The sequence below is a fragment of the Anguilla rostrata genome, chromosome 2 (genome assembly GCF_018555375.3).
Source record: "Anguilla rostrata isolate EN2019 chromosome 2, ASM1855537v3, whole genome shotgun sequence".
Taxonomy (NCBI): domain Eukaryota; kingdom Metazoa; phylum Chordata; class Actinopteri; order Anguilliformes; family Anguillidae; genus Anguilla; species Anguilla rostrata.
The window spans coordinates 56360429-56375443 of record NC_057934.1 but is presented as its reverse complement, the minus strand read 5'-3'; the positions used below and the strand labels follow the sequence as shown (position 1 = coordinate 56375443).

At 42.8% G+C, this 15015-nt stretch overlaps 1 protein-coding gene across 3 annotated transcripts; it reads right to left on the bottom strand.

Moving 5' to 3' along the window:
* Positions 1 to 79: 79 nt before the first annotated feature.
* On the bottom strand, positions 80 to 13599 carry unc13d (unc-13 homolog D (C. elegans)). 3 transcript variants are annotated; one of them, XM_064323270.1, is made up of 34 exons: positions 13392 to 13599; positions 12519 to 12563; positions 12342 to 12401; positions 12107 to 12163; positions 11892 to 11999; positions 11659 to 11718; positions 11407 to 11473; positions 11119 to 11299; positions 10684 to 10728; positions 10259 to 10330; positions 10016 to 10085; positions 9275 to 9379; positions 8717 to 8809; positions 8450 to 8553; positions 8092 to 8209; positions 6918 to 7039; positions 6488 to 6578; positions 6210 to 6266; positions 5986 to 6083; positions 5826 to 5877; positions 5551 to 5681; positions 5228 to 5348; positions 4945 to 5097; positions 4716 to 4811; positions 4296 to 4502; positions 4001 to 4075; positions 3596 to 3675; positions 3355 to 3460; positions 2918 to 2989; positions 2257 to 2340; positions 2040 to 2160; positions 1609 to 1732; positions 1170 to 1381; positions 80 to 918 (listed from the first exon to the last, which is right to left on the bottom strand). In XM_064323270.1, the coding sequence occupies exons 1-34, from the start codon at positions 13461 to 13463 to the stop codon at positions 815 to 817; spliced, it is 3363 nt and encodes a 1120-aa protein (XP_064179340.1). In that variant the 5' UTR covers positions 13464 to 13599; the 3' UTR covers positions 80 to 814. The 3 variants fall into 3 exon arrangements, with proteins under 3 accessions (XP_064179340.1, XP_064179341.1, XP_064179342.1); XM_064323271.1 differs by having other exon boundaries at positions 13398 to 13599; XM_064323272.1 differs by lacking the exon at positions 13392 to 13599 and adding an exon at positions 12988 to 13345.
* Between the last annotated feature and the right edge of the window lie 1416 nt (positions 13600 to 15015).

Here is a 15015-nt window from a genome sequence, read left to right as displayed (position 1 = left end):
GCTTAGTGGCATGCTTTACACTGTGTTCTGTGAGACCAAGTCTGGAAGAACACCTGTTTACAATGATGTTTACAGTCAATGTCAATGAAATTTTTTATTGTACACACAATTGAAAGTTTTAACACTGATGTAGTTCCAGTAGTATATAGTTTGAGGAATACGCTAGTATATATATATATTCACCTATCAATAATGAAAAAAGACATAAGACACTTCATAATCTACATCCTAAAGGAACATATAAAGTGGTCCCTGATTGGCTTCTGTTATATATACTTATGGTGCGCTGGGCTCAGAGTCTGCTGTGTCAACAAGGGCTCCTGTGGGGAAGCTGGGACTCCCCCGTGTTCGTTAGAAAGCCGTTCTCCATACTGAAGAACCGCTGCAGCGTGGTCTTATTACGATTTACAAAAAATAATGCTAGTTTGGGGGGGTACTGGAAGTAATTCATTAAATTAAAATATCTTCAGGCTTCACAATCAAAATATAGGCTGTTAAGGACTGCATTAAAAAGAATAGGGCTTTGTCCTTGTCCCATGGCACAAAGGCAGCAGTGGCTGGTTTGTGGGTCACATGACCAGAGCAGCCATACAGGCTGGCTGTGCAGCACATCGCTTTGCTCTCACCAGCCAGACATGTCACATGGGCAGACGAATACCGTCTGTCACCATGGCAATCTGCAATGTAAGAACGGTGCACTGCTAGAAATGTTCTTAAAAAGCATTGAAAAGACACATTAGAGACAATTAAGAATGCTGTGTAAAGAAGTCTATGGTGTGTCTTCCCGTTGTTTTCCCTCTCTCCTTTTCCTCATTCACACCTCCTGAGACATCTTCTCTCTCTGTCTGCGCAGCTTAACAAAAGCTTGCGCCTCGCGGTCGTCCTTCCTGGTCTCCAGCAGTTTCAGGATAGCGTCCGCTGGGAACAGACAGATCTCTGTTACACTCTCTGTTATTCAGACACATCTGAATATATTCACATATATGCTTTGTGTTTGGGTTCAAGTGATTTATTCTGGTTCAGCACTAACACAGGCAGATGTGTTTATTGGTACTCCAGTGTAAGGGGAAGTCATAATTACATTACTTATGATGAACTGACTTGTTCAGCCTGTAGAAAAGTGGAGACTACTGCTGTGTCCAAGGGGTAAGAGGAGAGGAGTGGCGTACCATTGGGTTTAGGGTGCATGAGGGGCAGTCGGATCTGAGCGGAGGAGGTACGATTCTGCTGGTCTTGGGGTCCCCCGCCACCCACCCCTGGCACGGCCCGCAGGGACAGGAAGGCCTCGCCCTCAAAGTCGTCGCTGCGGAGGGTGTCATGGTCCAGCACCGTCACCACCAGGGACGCCCCTGCCGCATTGCACTGCTCTGCTGACACCAGGCTGTCAGGGAGGAAGTTAAAAGCAGGTGCCGTCATTAACATCCTTCAGGAATAGCAATGACATTCTCTGTGCTCTAATATTCCAGTCACATTTTGTTAAGAGGTATTTATATTTTTTGTATATTCTCATGAAAAGCTGCAAGCTGTAAGCCAGTAATGGTGTTGGAGTGGAGTTGCTGTGAAAGGCTGGAAGGGGTGTCCTTGTGCCGGGCTGGTGGACCGACGTACAAGTCAAAGGCCTCCTCAAAGAGCGGGTTGAGTTCACGCTTCTTGATCTGTGTGCAGCGGGTCTCCACCTCAGGGAACAGGTATCTCGGTTCCAGGGAGAGCTGAACAAACGGGTCACTGGAGCCTGATGGATACAGATGAAATCAAATCAGTAAATACTGACTGCTCCTGACTGCCCTCTACTGCCCGGCTTAGTTATAGTTCACACCATGGAGATAAAATGTATTGCCTAACAACACACTAAACACACAAAGAAAATATGGTAACGCACCCAATGCATGCAATTCACAAAAGTCTCCAAAGGATCTCCAGAAGAATCATAAGACACACATTAACCTCAGGTGCTGTACATGAGTATCATGTATTTAGATACCACAACAACAACAGCAACAGCAGGAATAGCTATAAATATGCTTTTCCTCCCTTCTCACCATTGGAGTCCATGGGGAGGAGGTTGACAGCATTGAGGACCTCTATGTGGAGCCGCTGGTCTGACCTGCTATAGGAGCCAATCAAAGTGACTGCTCCATACTTCTCTCCACTATACACCTTCTGTAAAAGAACAGCAGAGTCGGCCTCACAGTATTCTGTCAGGCAACGGCACCCTTTTGTGGTTTGATGAGACGTCTCCCATTGTCTCCCTCTTACCTGTTCCAACACCTTTCCTTCCAGAAACTTCTCAATCAGCTGCTTGCTGTTTAGAGAGTTCTGCACCAAGTGAGCATTTAGCCTCTGAGAAGCAGGGAGGAGTGGGATGAGGAAAGTGAAGGAACACTCAGTTATTCACATATGTACTGCATTTTCAAATGCCTGGTGAAGAATGTCCAAGATATACTCTTATTCTTAAATATCCTTAAAAGAAGTGTCACACAGAGCTTCAAAGATCTTTATATAAGCCATATTAATTAATTGCTCCTGACAGGATGAGAGAAATGCAGAAACATAAATGTATAAAAAACCGAATGCATAAAATGCGCTTTCGGTTCAGTCTTGGCAACCAAAGTTAAAAACTGCCTAATCTCTTTATGGAACTGTTCCACAAAATTAAACCAACTGCAGAGAAAATGTAACATTCTGGAATAAGAGCAGGTATTAATAGCAGAATCAGGTGAAAGCAGACACAGGATCCAGGATAAAGCAGGTCCTGTGCTATAGCCAGTGACTGAGCTTCTGTAATGTTTAGTGTAATGTTCGCCATTCTACCATCAAAAACATCCTTTTCACTTCTTCTCTTCTTATGCGCTCTCCACTTCCCATTCTGAAAGGTCACAAGTGGGGACCTATGAGCTGTGGCGCACCGCCACCTCACCTTGTACTCATCGGTGTGAAGTGTGTCCAGCGGCAAGCCGTTCCCCTCGGCGTGGAAGCTTTGCTCCAAACACTATAATCAGCATACAACAGAACATCAGCGCTCCATCCATCCGCACACAGTCACATACTTACACAGCCACAACGAAAACAGCCTCGTATCCAATGCAAACAAAAGAAGAAAACAAAAATGAAAGACCGCTACTGCTTGGGCTGTTTTTCTTTTGGGAGCATCAGCCAGTGTGGGAGGTAAATAGAGAGAGGGAAAAGAGGGAGTAGGAAGGGGAGAAAGGAAGAGAGATACAGAAGGAACAAAGTAGAGCAAGGCCACAAGGAGGAGGGAGAAAGAGAGAAAGGAGAACAGTGGGAAAGATAAGGGGAGGCTGAGAAAGACAGAAGGGAGACTGAATTGCTTCCTGTAATAATGGAAGCACTAACCTGCAGTGTGTAGTGCAGTTTCTGATAGAACTGCATCACCCCACTCTGCTGGTGAGATACTTGGTCCAGGACCTGAACAGAGCTGGTCCACAGCACGGCCAACATGCTGGACAGAACAGGCAGGGAACAAATGAGGGAAGAGGCATTGGCACACTGCCTACCATACACACCTACTAGTCAGATGCCAGAGGACACTGACTGACCAGCCAATAGACAATGACACGCACTGGTGCACCTGTACCTGTTGAAATTTTCCTGGACCAGGTTCTCGTTCATATACTGCAGCTCTTTCTCCAGATAGCGCATTAAAGGAACCACCGCCTGGCACACAACAATCAGAGTAAGGGTGAAAGAGAGCAGCCATTAACATTCACACTTAGACATCTTCACCTTGTTTAATATCTTGCGGTGCATGCAATCATTCTAATTCTGAGCCATATTGTGGTATTGATGGTGCGTGCGGCTACATCATAAGGATACTTGAGAAAAGAAAAATGCTAAGAAAGCATGACATGCAATTAATTGTCTGAATGCTGCTGTCAGTTCTGCAGGAATAAGGTTTATACAGGGTGTGTAGCCTATACATTTCCCACAGAATCTGCAGCACAGTCAGTGCACTGACAGTGGTTACCACACGATTTCTTACATCTTCAGTGGACCGGTTGGCGGACCTCTGCTGACTGGCCATGTTGAGCACATGCTTCTCAATGTCTGCTCGCATCTGAGGGAGAAAGGGGACACAAACATACCAGTCCCTTCAGGAAAGACATTAAGGGGCCCAAGAGGCATTTCCTCAAAGGTTGTGAATTGTAAAAAAAACAACTTTTTAATGGATTTCAAAAAATGCATTAAATTCATATGCTAGGTTTAGGAGGTCAACTCAGATTTGTGGACTTTCTGGTTAAGGGGGGTTATTGCTTTCTGCAGTCCCTGAATTGTACCTTCTTCCCCAGCGTCTCCAAGGCAGAACGGATCTCTCGGGTTAAAACCCCCTGTGTGTGCTGCAGCTGGGAAGGCAAAGTGTTGTGGAACTGGCCCTCTCCAATCACGCTGCTCGTGCGACTGCGTAGCTCCGCCCAGTTGAGCTGCTGAGGAAGTCTGTTCAGCACAGTGCGGAGGTGTTCCAGATCATTCACCACCACGCACAGCTAGAAAAAGAGGGTGAGACAGCTTATAAAAAACCTCTCCTGAAACTGGATATAATTAAATCCCTTGATGCACTTAACAGTTTCATGCTGCTGACACAGCACGCTGATATTTCTGAGAGCGTTTTTGTAGCTGTGCTAATAATATGGGTCCAGAACAGCTTGGAATAACATCGGAAATGGAAATGTCCCACTTGCCCCATTCATCCTGCTCACCTTGTTGACAGAGCTGCCATGGTCTGAGTTTTCGGACAGGGCCTGCACCCGTTGCTTTAGCATGTGGCAATATGTCACTGCAATCTTACAGATGTCCTGAAAAGGTGCAAGCAGAGTGCCGGGTGTTAGCCTCTGATTCAGGTACTCCTGGACTAACAGTACAGTGCAGCATTAGCAGTGACAGCCATATTGAAGCCATGATAGCCATGAAACCCGAGTCCCAGGGTACCTCAGTGAGTTTGACCATGAGCATGAAGCCTTCCTCTGGGTCTGGCCAGCTAAGCTGCTCCCACAGCTGACAGATGGGGTGCAGACAGGCAGCCAGGTCCACTGCAGAAGTGCTGTGCTTGACGGGAACTGTGCCATCCAGCAGGGGCTTCAGCTACACGGGAGACCGAAAGGAGGGAGTGCAGAGATGGAGAAAGCGATGAAGAGGATACACAGTATAACAAAGTGGAAGATACAAGGCAGAGAAGAACAGAGGTGATGCAGGTTAGAGTGAAGGGGCAGACCTGGTCCACCTGCACAGCCCTCTGGACTCTCTCCAGGGTGGTGTTGTAGGCCTTGCTTAACCAGAAGGGCAGGGACTCACGGAACCACGCGTGGAAGTTTGCCAGCTTAAGCACGTTTTCCCTGCAAATAACAACCGCAACAACAAAAGCAGCCCCTTTATCGCCTCCGTCAAAACAGCGATAAAATCATTCTGTGGTCAAAGCTGCCATGGGATTTTATTACATTTCCATTTTCACCTCGACTACTATCAGCATTCAAAGGCAAATTGCTGTTTTCACAAGACTGATTGCTGTGATAAATGTCACCGTGAACTGTGACTAACCTCTTCTGCAGGAAAGCTTTTTGCTTGTGAATGGCCTGCAAGCTGAGGTACAGCTTGAACAGGCTGTTGGCTGTCTCCTGCTCCATCTGGCTCTCGACTCTGCCCAGAGTGTCCTTCACCTCAACGGCCACCTGTACACGGGAAGAAAGAGGGAACAAAACACAGTGGCAGACAGAAAGAGCTGGAGCCATCTTTATCTCAGCCATTTAAATGTAGCTTATCAGGTAAATAGTCACAGAGCTGTTTTTGACAATGTATGCATCTGTGCCACTCACCAAAGAGTCCAGCTCCTGGTAGACTACGGTGAACACATCCACTTGCACAGCGCTGGAGGAAGAAACAGGAGACAGACGCTCATGGTGACGAGGCAGGGAAAACTCCCACAGTAATACTGCTGACAAGTCAGACAGATGGGTTGAAATGTGTGATTCTTACCTGACAAAAACCTTGTTCCATACGTCCTTACTGAGCCTGACATCATCTTGCACCTCTCCTATTAGCCTGCAGAGGGCGCCCACTGTCTCTGACACATTCTTAGGAGGGAGGGCCGAGGGTCCAGAGAGAGAAAATGCAGGTATAAGGAGAGCAGTAAGAAGTCAGAATGGAATGCTAAAAGCATGTGGAAACATGGCTTGTGTACGATCAGCCGCTCTCTTTACCTTCTTCATGGGCTGGTGGAGACCCTTTTTGAGGCTGAACCACTCTCGTGTGCCCCCCTACAGTAAAACAATACACAGCACACATGCCTTCAGTATTCCCTCCCTCTCTAAACTGTACATGCATACAGAATTGGGCCTTTTCTATGATCTATCTAATCTTACTGAATGTGCTCTCTCTCTCTAGCTTGTTTTTTTCTACCTTTGTCTCTCTCATCACCCTGAAAGGGTATGAAATCAAAAACAGCAACGACAGTCTTCAAGAAATACATATCACTGACCAGCACAGCATCAGTAACCTCTTGATGTAGGTCAAATTGGGCTGGATTCAGGTTCTGAAAGGCCCGTGTCTTGCAGATCTGGACCAGAACCCTTATCACAGAAAGAAAAAGTAATGGAACATCAGCCAATTATTTGTTTATTCGTCATAGGAAGGTATGACATCATCACATATACACAAACACAAAGATATGAGTATTTGGACAGTGACATAATTTTTGTTGTTCTCTGTACTCCATCACATTGGATTTGAATTACAGCCCTTTTTATACATAGTCCCCACATTTTAGGGACTACCATAAATTGAAGGCTACACCTATCCTCTGTAGTACAGAACCAAAACAACAATTATGTCACTGTCCAAATACTTATGGACTGAGCTGTACATGACAGCATATATGCGTGCCAGGAGACGCTTTTGCACATTTTCACCTGAGGAGAGTGTGAAGACGTGGGGTAGCGCTGGGGGTTGGGGGGAAGATGTCTCTGTACTTGGACACCAGACACAGGCCGTACTGCAGGAAGTCATGCAGAGAGTCCCCCAGTTCCTGTTTCTGCACACATAAGCGCACACAAACCCAGACGGTTATGCTGTACACTGCCACACGCTTATTAAACAAGAAAAAACGAAATAGTTCATGTTTACATGGCCCCAATTACAATAACTACATATATAGTACATGTATTTCAAATGTATTAGGCCGCCTGTGTTTTTTTCTTGTTGTTTTTTTTTAACTTTAGGTAGAAAAGAACTAGAGCTAACCCTAACCCAAACCCAAACCCTAACCCTTCCTGTATTTGTGGTGCAGCTTTATGCTGGTTTCTCTTGATAGACAACACAAGATATTTGTCTTTCCGATCTTCTCCTATTAAAGTTCTGCCGATTGGCCAGAACTTTCTGAGTGTGTACTGAACACTGAACCTGCAAATAACTCCTTCTTTGCTATATTTCTTACAACTTTAGTGCCTATTTTACTTGCGCTACAGGCTAAAGTTATTAGGGTACCTGGGGTTTTAAAAAAACTTCAGGTAGCAATTTAATTATCTCTCCACCTCCCTCCCACCCCTCCGCCACCCATTTTGCAAAATAATTAATTTAATTGTAATAAAAGCCAAAGGAGGCTATTTCAAGGAAAGTAATGTCTAAGATTACTTTTATATAAAACTTATCGTTTTGTGTTATTGTAGGTAGAAAAAAAAAAGTATGTAATTTGTATGTGGTTTGTTATCCAATAAATGTGCATATGTAAACTGAATTCTTCTCTACCTAAAGTTAAAAAAAAAAAAAACTACAGGTGGTCTAATACTTTTGGCATGTTCTCTATATTTTTACAACCAACATTTATCCTCTGTTTTGATATTTTCTCTAAATTTGAATCACCCAGTCATAGTTGTAGGCATAGAACCTCTAGCCACATTTAACACTGCTCAGGATTAGATTCCAGTCCATGGGGCGAAAAGCATCAGTGCACAAATGTATTTGTTAGACATCCCACCCAGAAGGCCATGATAATCAAATCTGTAATAATTATAAATGCAGGTTCTGGTTAAATAGAAGCAACTGATGACCAGTCCAGTATTAGTCAGACCAACATCAAAAAATTACCTGCTGATAAGGGAGTTCCTGTTGGCCCCAATGGTACTCTATACTTGTGAGCTGCTGAAACAGTACTGTAGAGTCCAGCTCTAAACTCTGGTACAGTTTACTGTACACCACCCACTTCCTGCACAGACACACACCCAAACACACACAAGCCTCAGAAACGTAAGGGTAATAGCTGAATACGGACAAGCAAATTAAAAAAGACATTCAGTAGTCAGTATTCAGCATAGCAGTATTACAATGTGCAATAATTATCAACATCATCAGACACATTTTTATCAACAGACACATTTATTAAGTATCCCCATTACTGATCCGAATGTTTTCAACGTGGTTTTTTGTGAGTGTGAAGGAGACTTACGACAAGTCTTGCAGGAAAGGTGAGAGGTCATTCTGTGTAGCATACAGCTCCAGCAGGGTCTGACCCTCCCGACACAGTTCTCCCTTCCAGGTGCCACTACCCTGCTGGAGGACAGAGAGAAAATATATTTATTTTTGAAGTTCCACTGCATTGACTGCACTGGTTTACAGTCCTCTGAAAATGACAGATATTACCACGCTGGTCTTGAGAGGATACAGCAGACCTGACTGCTGTAATCTTTATGGGAAGGCTTGGGCTGAAGCCTACCTGCTGCTTGGAGATGTGTGCCTGGACAAACTGCAGCAGGATGCCACAGTAGTTAATATAGGAGGAGCGACCGGCACTCAGGGTCTCGTCTCTCTGTCACAAAGAAACATTCTGTTCCACGAGACATTCAATGTACAGGAAGAGCCATGGTGAAACAGAAGAAGTGTGAAAAGTGTGCAAAAGGGAAGTTTGCTCGGTTCATATGGCATCGTTACAGCTTTCTGTAATTCTCAGAACACGTGCTTGTTGCTCAATGCAACCAGTGCTTAGACTCAAATGCATCTGGACCCAAAATCAAGCTTTGATTGTATATTGTAAAAAGGATAACTACAGTGATACAAAAGCTCATGTTGGCAAGTTAAGTGTGTTGAACTGCCCCCTTGTTCCATAATAACTTGATGGAACAACCCCACTGCCATCCATAGCACTATAACCTCCAATAAAAGGTTAATCTCCTAATCCCCATTGATAAAGGCTTGTGCACTCACATCAACACAGTCTGTCAAAGAGAATGTGCGTGGACCCTTGGTTATATATGCAATCACTGGAGTTTCTGACCTCTTTGTGGATGAACTTGAACTGTAAGTGACATTTTCCTCTGTCAGGGTACGTTTCTGTCCGTGGCTCCAGTATGTACCAGCAGTCCTCTGTACAATGCAGATCCTGGACAGAGAGGAACATTATACAAACATGCATAGGACGCAGATTATGGGACCTTATGCTTCTTAGCAAATGTGTATATATATAACTAAGGAGCTGCTATATTAGTCTATACTTCTGACACAAAAAGCACTTTCTTTTTCATATGGACATGCTTCAAATCATCACAGAGAACAAGCTATCTCTTGACAGTGAATACACACACATGCATTCTTGCACGTGCACGTGCTCACACACACACGCACAGAAATAAAATATTGTATATTATTATATTAGTTTATTATTATATATATTATATTATATATATTATTATATTAATAAGATATTAGTATTGTAAAAAATATGATGTAGAAGAATTAGGCGCTCAGTACAGAGGAGAAATGTTCATAAACAGAAAACATAATGTCTTCAAAACATATTTTGAAGACAGGTGCATTTTCCATTTTAATTACAATAAAAGGAGAAGACCTGACAAGCTCACACAGAGGCCATAAATTATTTTGCTTATTCTACATGCTATGTTTTGATCTTGGACCATAAGCTGACTGACAGCAACAGAACATTTACATAATACATTTGTTATACAAAAAATGTGCTTTGTTGATTTTATGTGATGCACGACTGATTCTCTTGCAGTACCTTCAGGTTGAGCACAACATTTCCCAGGAAATCATCCTGGCCCCTGTCCTTCTTTGCCTCTTTGATCATCCTACAGCACAGACAGACATTGTAAAGTGGAAGCATTACACTTTATAAAATAGTACTGCATCTCTTAACACCCATATCTAATTACAGAAAAGCATTTAGAGAAAGGGAGGTAAAGGCTGAAGGTCAGAGACATAATGAGACACTAAAAGAGAATGAGGGAGAGAAACAGTGCACCTCTTAAATCCCTGGAAGTTGGTCTTCATCTCTTCCAGCTTCTGGCCCAAGGACAACTCCTCATCCTTATCCCTAGAGGACCAGGCATGTGAATAACAACATTGTACTATTACATATGCAATCAAATGCATATTCACATATTATCAGTGTCTGGCGCAAACAGGCAGTCAGAATTCCCCTGCATACAGAAACTGAAAAAACAAAAACCACAAATGATAAGAATGACTGAGGAACTAAGCAGTGGACACATTGAGCAGGATGGAGTGGGGAGGACAGAAAGAGATAAAAGGAAAGGTTATAAGTGGAGGAGAGAAGCTAAAGGAGACAGGATGACAAATCAAGAATATGACAGCGCAATGTCAAGTGGGAAAGAGGGGAAAAAACCTGTAAGAGGAAATGGTCACATTTGGTCAGCAGTAGCTCACCACATTTCCATATTGAAGGTTCCACTTTCACAGTCTTTGAATTCCCTGTAAAATAAAACATTGAAAATAAAACGTAAATGCAATTATACATACTGCCAGGATACATAAAAAACACAAAAAAATATCATCAAGCACATATGTTTACTGGAGGTATAAAAATGAAGCAAGCAGCGGAAAAAGTGCATTTTTCCAGTGGATGAAACAGACTGCACCCATACAGAGGAAGAAAATACCCTCACATCACAAAAACAAACATGGACCAGTCACATTAAATTAGCAAAATTACTTTAAGATGCTGCACAACACCAAATACGGCTATAACGTGTGATCATTCACCAGTTTATAACGTGTGATCATCCACAGATAACTACTCTGTCTTAACAAGAAAATAAGTCACAAGCTGAAAGCCACAAAGTGAAGAGCAGGCAGACTCACATTATGAAAGTCTGGTTCCAAACGGGGTTGATGGTCTGCTTCTTGATATCCGTTTGATAGATCTCCTCGGCTGGCACCACACCTGTAATCACTGCTTTCCTGGGCTTCGGCTGTGAGCTGCTTCTTTTGCCCCCCTTCTTCTCATGCGCAATGGTTAGCAGGCAGTAAGGGTCACTGAAGCCTGGCGCAGACATTAAGGAGAATTAGGATGTTCTCTTCCTCTGGTGAATTGGTCAAATGCAATTATCAAAACTGTCAAGTGAGATATACAGACGACTAGAAACGTACCACTAACATCTTTTCCCAGAATGCCCCTAGCCTCCTTCACAGTGACCATCAGACAGTACACTGGAGCCTGAAAGAAGGACAATAGAACAATCAGGAAACTTGTACAGAGGACTGATACATGCTGACTATGGTGTGGATTTAGTCAACTTGTGTTTTTAAAGTAAATAATACTTTCAGTTTTGCTCTTGAGAAACACAGTTTGTAAAATTTTTTCAGCATTTTTGTTAGTTTGTTTATTTTTTTCCTTCTCACCTCCGTGTCCTGCACTTTGTCCAACAAGTTTAAGTGTTCTGTCTCTGTCAGGGAGAAAGCCTACCATTGGAGAGAAAGGAGTCTGCAATGAGCAGCATAAGAGGACAGTGTGTGGAAATGTGGTGAAATGAGTATAGGTGGTTTGCATACTCTTTCAATGAACAACATGAGGGGGAAACTTGTTTCTATGTACATTGTTTATGTAGAGTAGATGAGGCTGCTTCAATGCTTACCTCCCTAATGTACTGATGGAGCTGACTCTCGTCAAACACCTCCTCAGCAACTGGTTTGCCCAGTTTGTGTGCAATCGTATACAGCAATTCTTTATACAGAGGCATTAACTGGAAGGGAGACAATAAGACTGCAGTATCCAACCCCAGAAAGGAAAAAAAGAAACAAAACAATCATGAAAAGACAAGCCAAAGTTGGGGGTTGTTAAGTGTTTTACCTCCTGCTCTTTATGCCTTTTCTCTCTTTCCTCTGGATTCTCATCATCTTTGAAGCCCTGTGTGACAGACATACCAAGACAGATGAGCTGAAAAAATGGCTTTAAAAACTATGTCCCTACTGAAGAGAAACCAAAAATTTTCAGAAAGAGAATGAGTGCTCTTTACCCTGAAAACACAATATAGATGTTTTGCTTCCTCAACATTTCATCCATCTTAATGATGAGATCAACTTACCCTCTTGTCCTTTTGCCTCCTCGTCTTCCCCAGTTTACGAGTATGACCCGGAGAGCCTTGCTGAAGTGGAGGGAAGGGAGAGAAAGAAGCCTTGCAGTTCTCTTTCACAAAATAATGAATTGTATTTCCAAAGAGTGTGGAGGTTGAACACAATATGAAGATGACTGCTAAATGTACCTGTCTCAGATTGCGCTTTGAATGTCCCCAATCTGAAGACTGAGCCTGCGTGGGATGCAGTGGGTGTCATAATCATTAATTATTCACTCCAAAAGTCAGTTTATTATATTACTAACAGTACATTCGTCTATCTGAGATATCCGTCACTCAAACACACGTGCACACGCATGCACGCACAGACAAAGACATGCATACACACACATATGCACAGGCACTCAGATGGTCTACAGAACCAAGCTTCTGTAAATTACTTCCTCATTGTCAACTGGAGAAAGTGGGGACAGACGATCACAAGTCCAGTTCCACCCCTGACCTTAAAAATGAAGAGATGAGACACAGTATCCTCGCACACTCCACACCTCAGGAAGGTCCCCCAAGACATCTGATTATCTCACAGTATGATAAACCTCCCTTTCGGGACCTCATCAGAAACAATAGTGTCTTGAAACCCTTGAGCACTGCCACCTACCAATAAACCAAGACATCGATGTGCATATGACTGGAATTAAAATGGCAGAGAACACAGGACGATCTTCATTTGTTATGGTCAGGAACTCCGTAAAAATAATTCTGGAATGGCTGTTAAGTTTTCATTTCATATTATGCAGATAACTTTCTAAAAAAAATTTTAAGACCAGGGTGGTCACAGCCACACCACCATACAGACTCATGCCACTAGTGAGAATCTTATTCAGGAAGCATTTATCTGCTAACAGCAAAGTAATTCCGACTTCCTGTTCAGTTAAAGACACTGAATAAGGACTGAGGACTCTGGAATTGCCTATCTTGCCATCCCCTCATCTTTGAGTCAGTTATAGCAAGGCGTTCAAGTGCATAAACACATGTTCATATACAGTACATACGCATACGCACACTTGCCTGGTCCTGTGGAAGAGGAGCCAAAGTATCCTCTGATGTGGGGAACCCATCCTGAACTGGCACCATGGTTCTGTGTGTAAACCAGGTTTCTATGTCGAATGCTATTTGTAAGAAATCTTAATAGTTTAAACACCCCTGAGCACAGTCAGATACTTAGCACTATTGAGCAGGAGCAGGAAGTAACAGTTTCCTGTTACAGAGAGGCAGTAACTGTGACGGTTTCTACCAACAGCCCAACTCTCTCATTTGCTCATAGCGTCAACCTTCTTGGTCAATCCCTCTCTCATGTTTATGCTTGTCTCAGGCCTCAGTATCACTATATTTCCATCCAAATTCAATGCACCTTACTCGTGCCATTTCTTTCTCGGTCACCTTTAATCATCGGCCTTCCTTGCCTGTCTGCTGTGTCAAAATATTTTATTCTCAGTCCTCAGTCTCAGTGCTTTCAGATTAATCACTGAATTGTTTCAGCACCACAAAGCACCATGTATCCTTTATCTTGTTAACTCTGCAGTATTTTAACAGGGAAACTGGACCATACTGTGAGTGTGCATATTACCATTGTGATAAATATGAGAGAAAGAAGTGTAGCTAGGGTAAACAGAATCAGAGGTTGCAGGGTTGAAGAGATCCAGGAAAATCATTAATCTGGTAAGAATTGGAATCTGTCGAATTACTCTTGCGTACTGGTGTTCACCTCCGTATACGTTTGTGAGAAAATCAAGTTCATTCACCAGAATGCTCAGACTGAGAGAGAATTTCACTACTGCAATTTCACAACTTTAAAAATAAAAGGCTTTCCATTCACTTGTCTAATTGCCTTTATTCCTGATTGTTATTTAAACAATGCCAATAACATTCATTGTTCTTGTGAACAAGGAGAAATACTTAGCAGTGGTTTCATAAGAAATTCAGCTTCAAATCCTTATTGTTTCTCACTGATTTCAATCAAAATATAGTCACATGAAAATACACATATTTGCTGATATTATTGCTACAGTCTAGAGAAAATGTTATTTAGTACAGTTACTCACCTTTTCCTTAATAAACAGGCTAAATGTGAGTACAGAAAATATGACTCAATATAAAATTGAGGAACATGACACATGATCACTGTGTAGCAATATTCACTTTATAGACTTACATAGCAGCCAAACAAGGGTGTGTGACACCCTTGTGCCAGTGATCGTTCAAATGGAATGCTATTTCCTAATATTTCATCTTCATATAAAGGTTTAATTAACAATGATTCAGCCATTCTCAAAAGTTTAATTAACAGTGACTTTCTTATCTTTGCTTGCCTTTACAGAGTCTCCAGGGGCTTGAACGCCAGTCAAGGCACTTGAGCAAGTACCTGCATCATGGATACATGTGCGATTCCTTGTCATTTTGGCTTACAATAACACCGATCAGTTGGCATTAGAATACACATACCTGACCAGAGTCCAAGTATAGTTCTGGTTAATAATAGTTGTCTTCAATGGAAACATGGCAAGTTACCTGGAGCTGTTGGTTATTTCTGTGCAATACGCGTATATATGTCCATGACTACAACTCCTTGGATGCTGGCTGGTCCCTGCATGTACTATTGGCCCTGATCGGCCCCCTTCTTGTCATG

Coding starts and splice junctions, on each gene's coding strand:
- unc13d (XM_064323270.1), bottom strand. CDS start 13,463: ATGGTGCCAGTTCAGGATGGGTTCCCCACATCAGAGGATACTTTGGCT. Junction 5,682..5,825: donor ACCAGGAGCTGGACTCTTTG/GTGAGTGGCACA, acceptor TCCCGTGTACAG/GTGGCCGTTGAGGTGAAGGA. Junction 5,349..5,550: donor AAAGCTTTCCTGCAGAAGAG/GTTAGTCACAGT, acceptor TGTTATTTGCAG/GGAAAACGTGCTTAAGCTGG.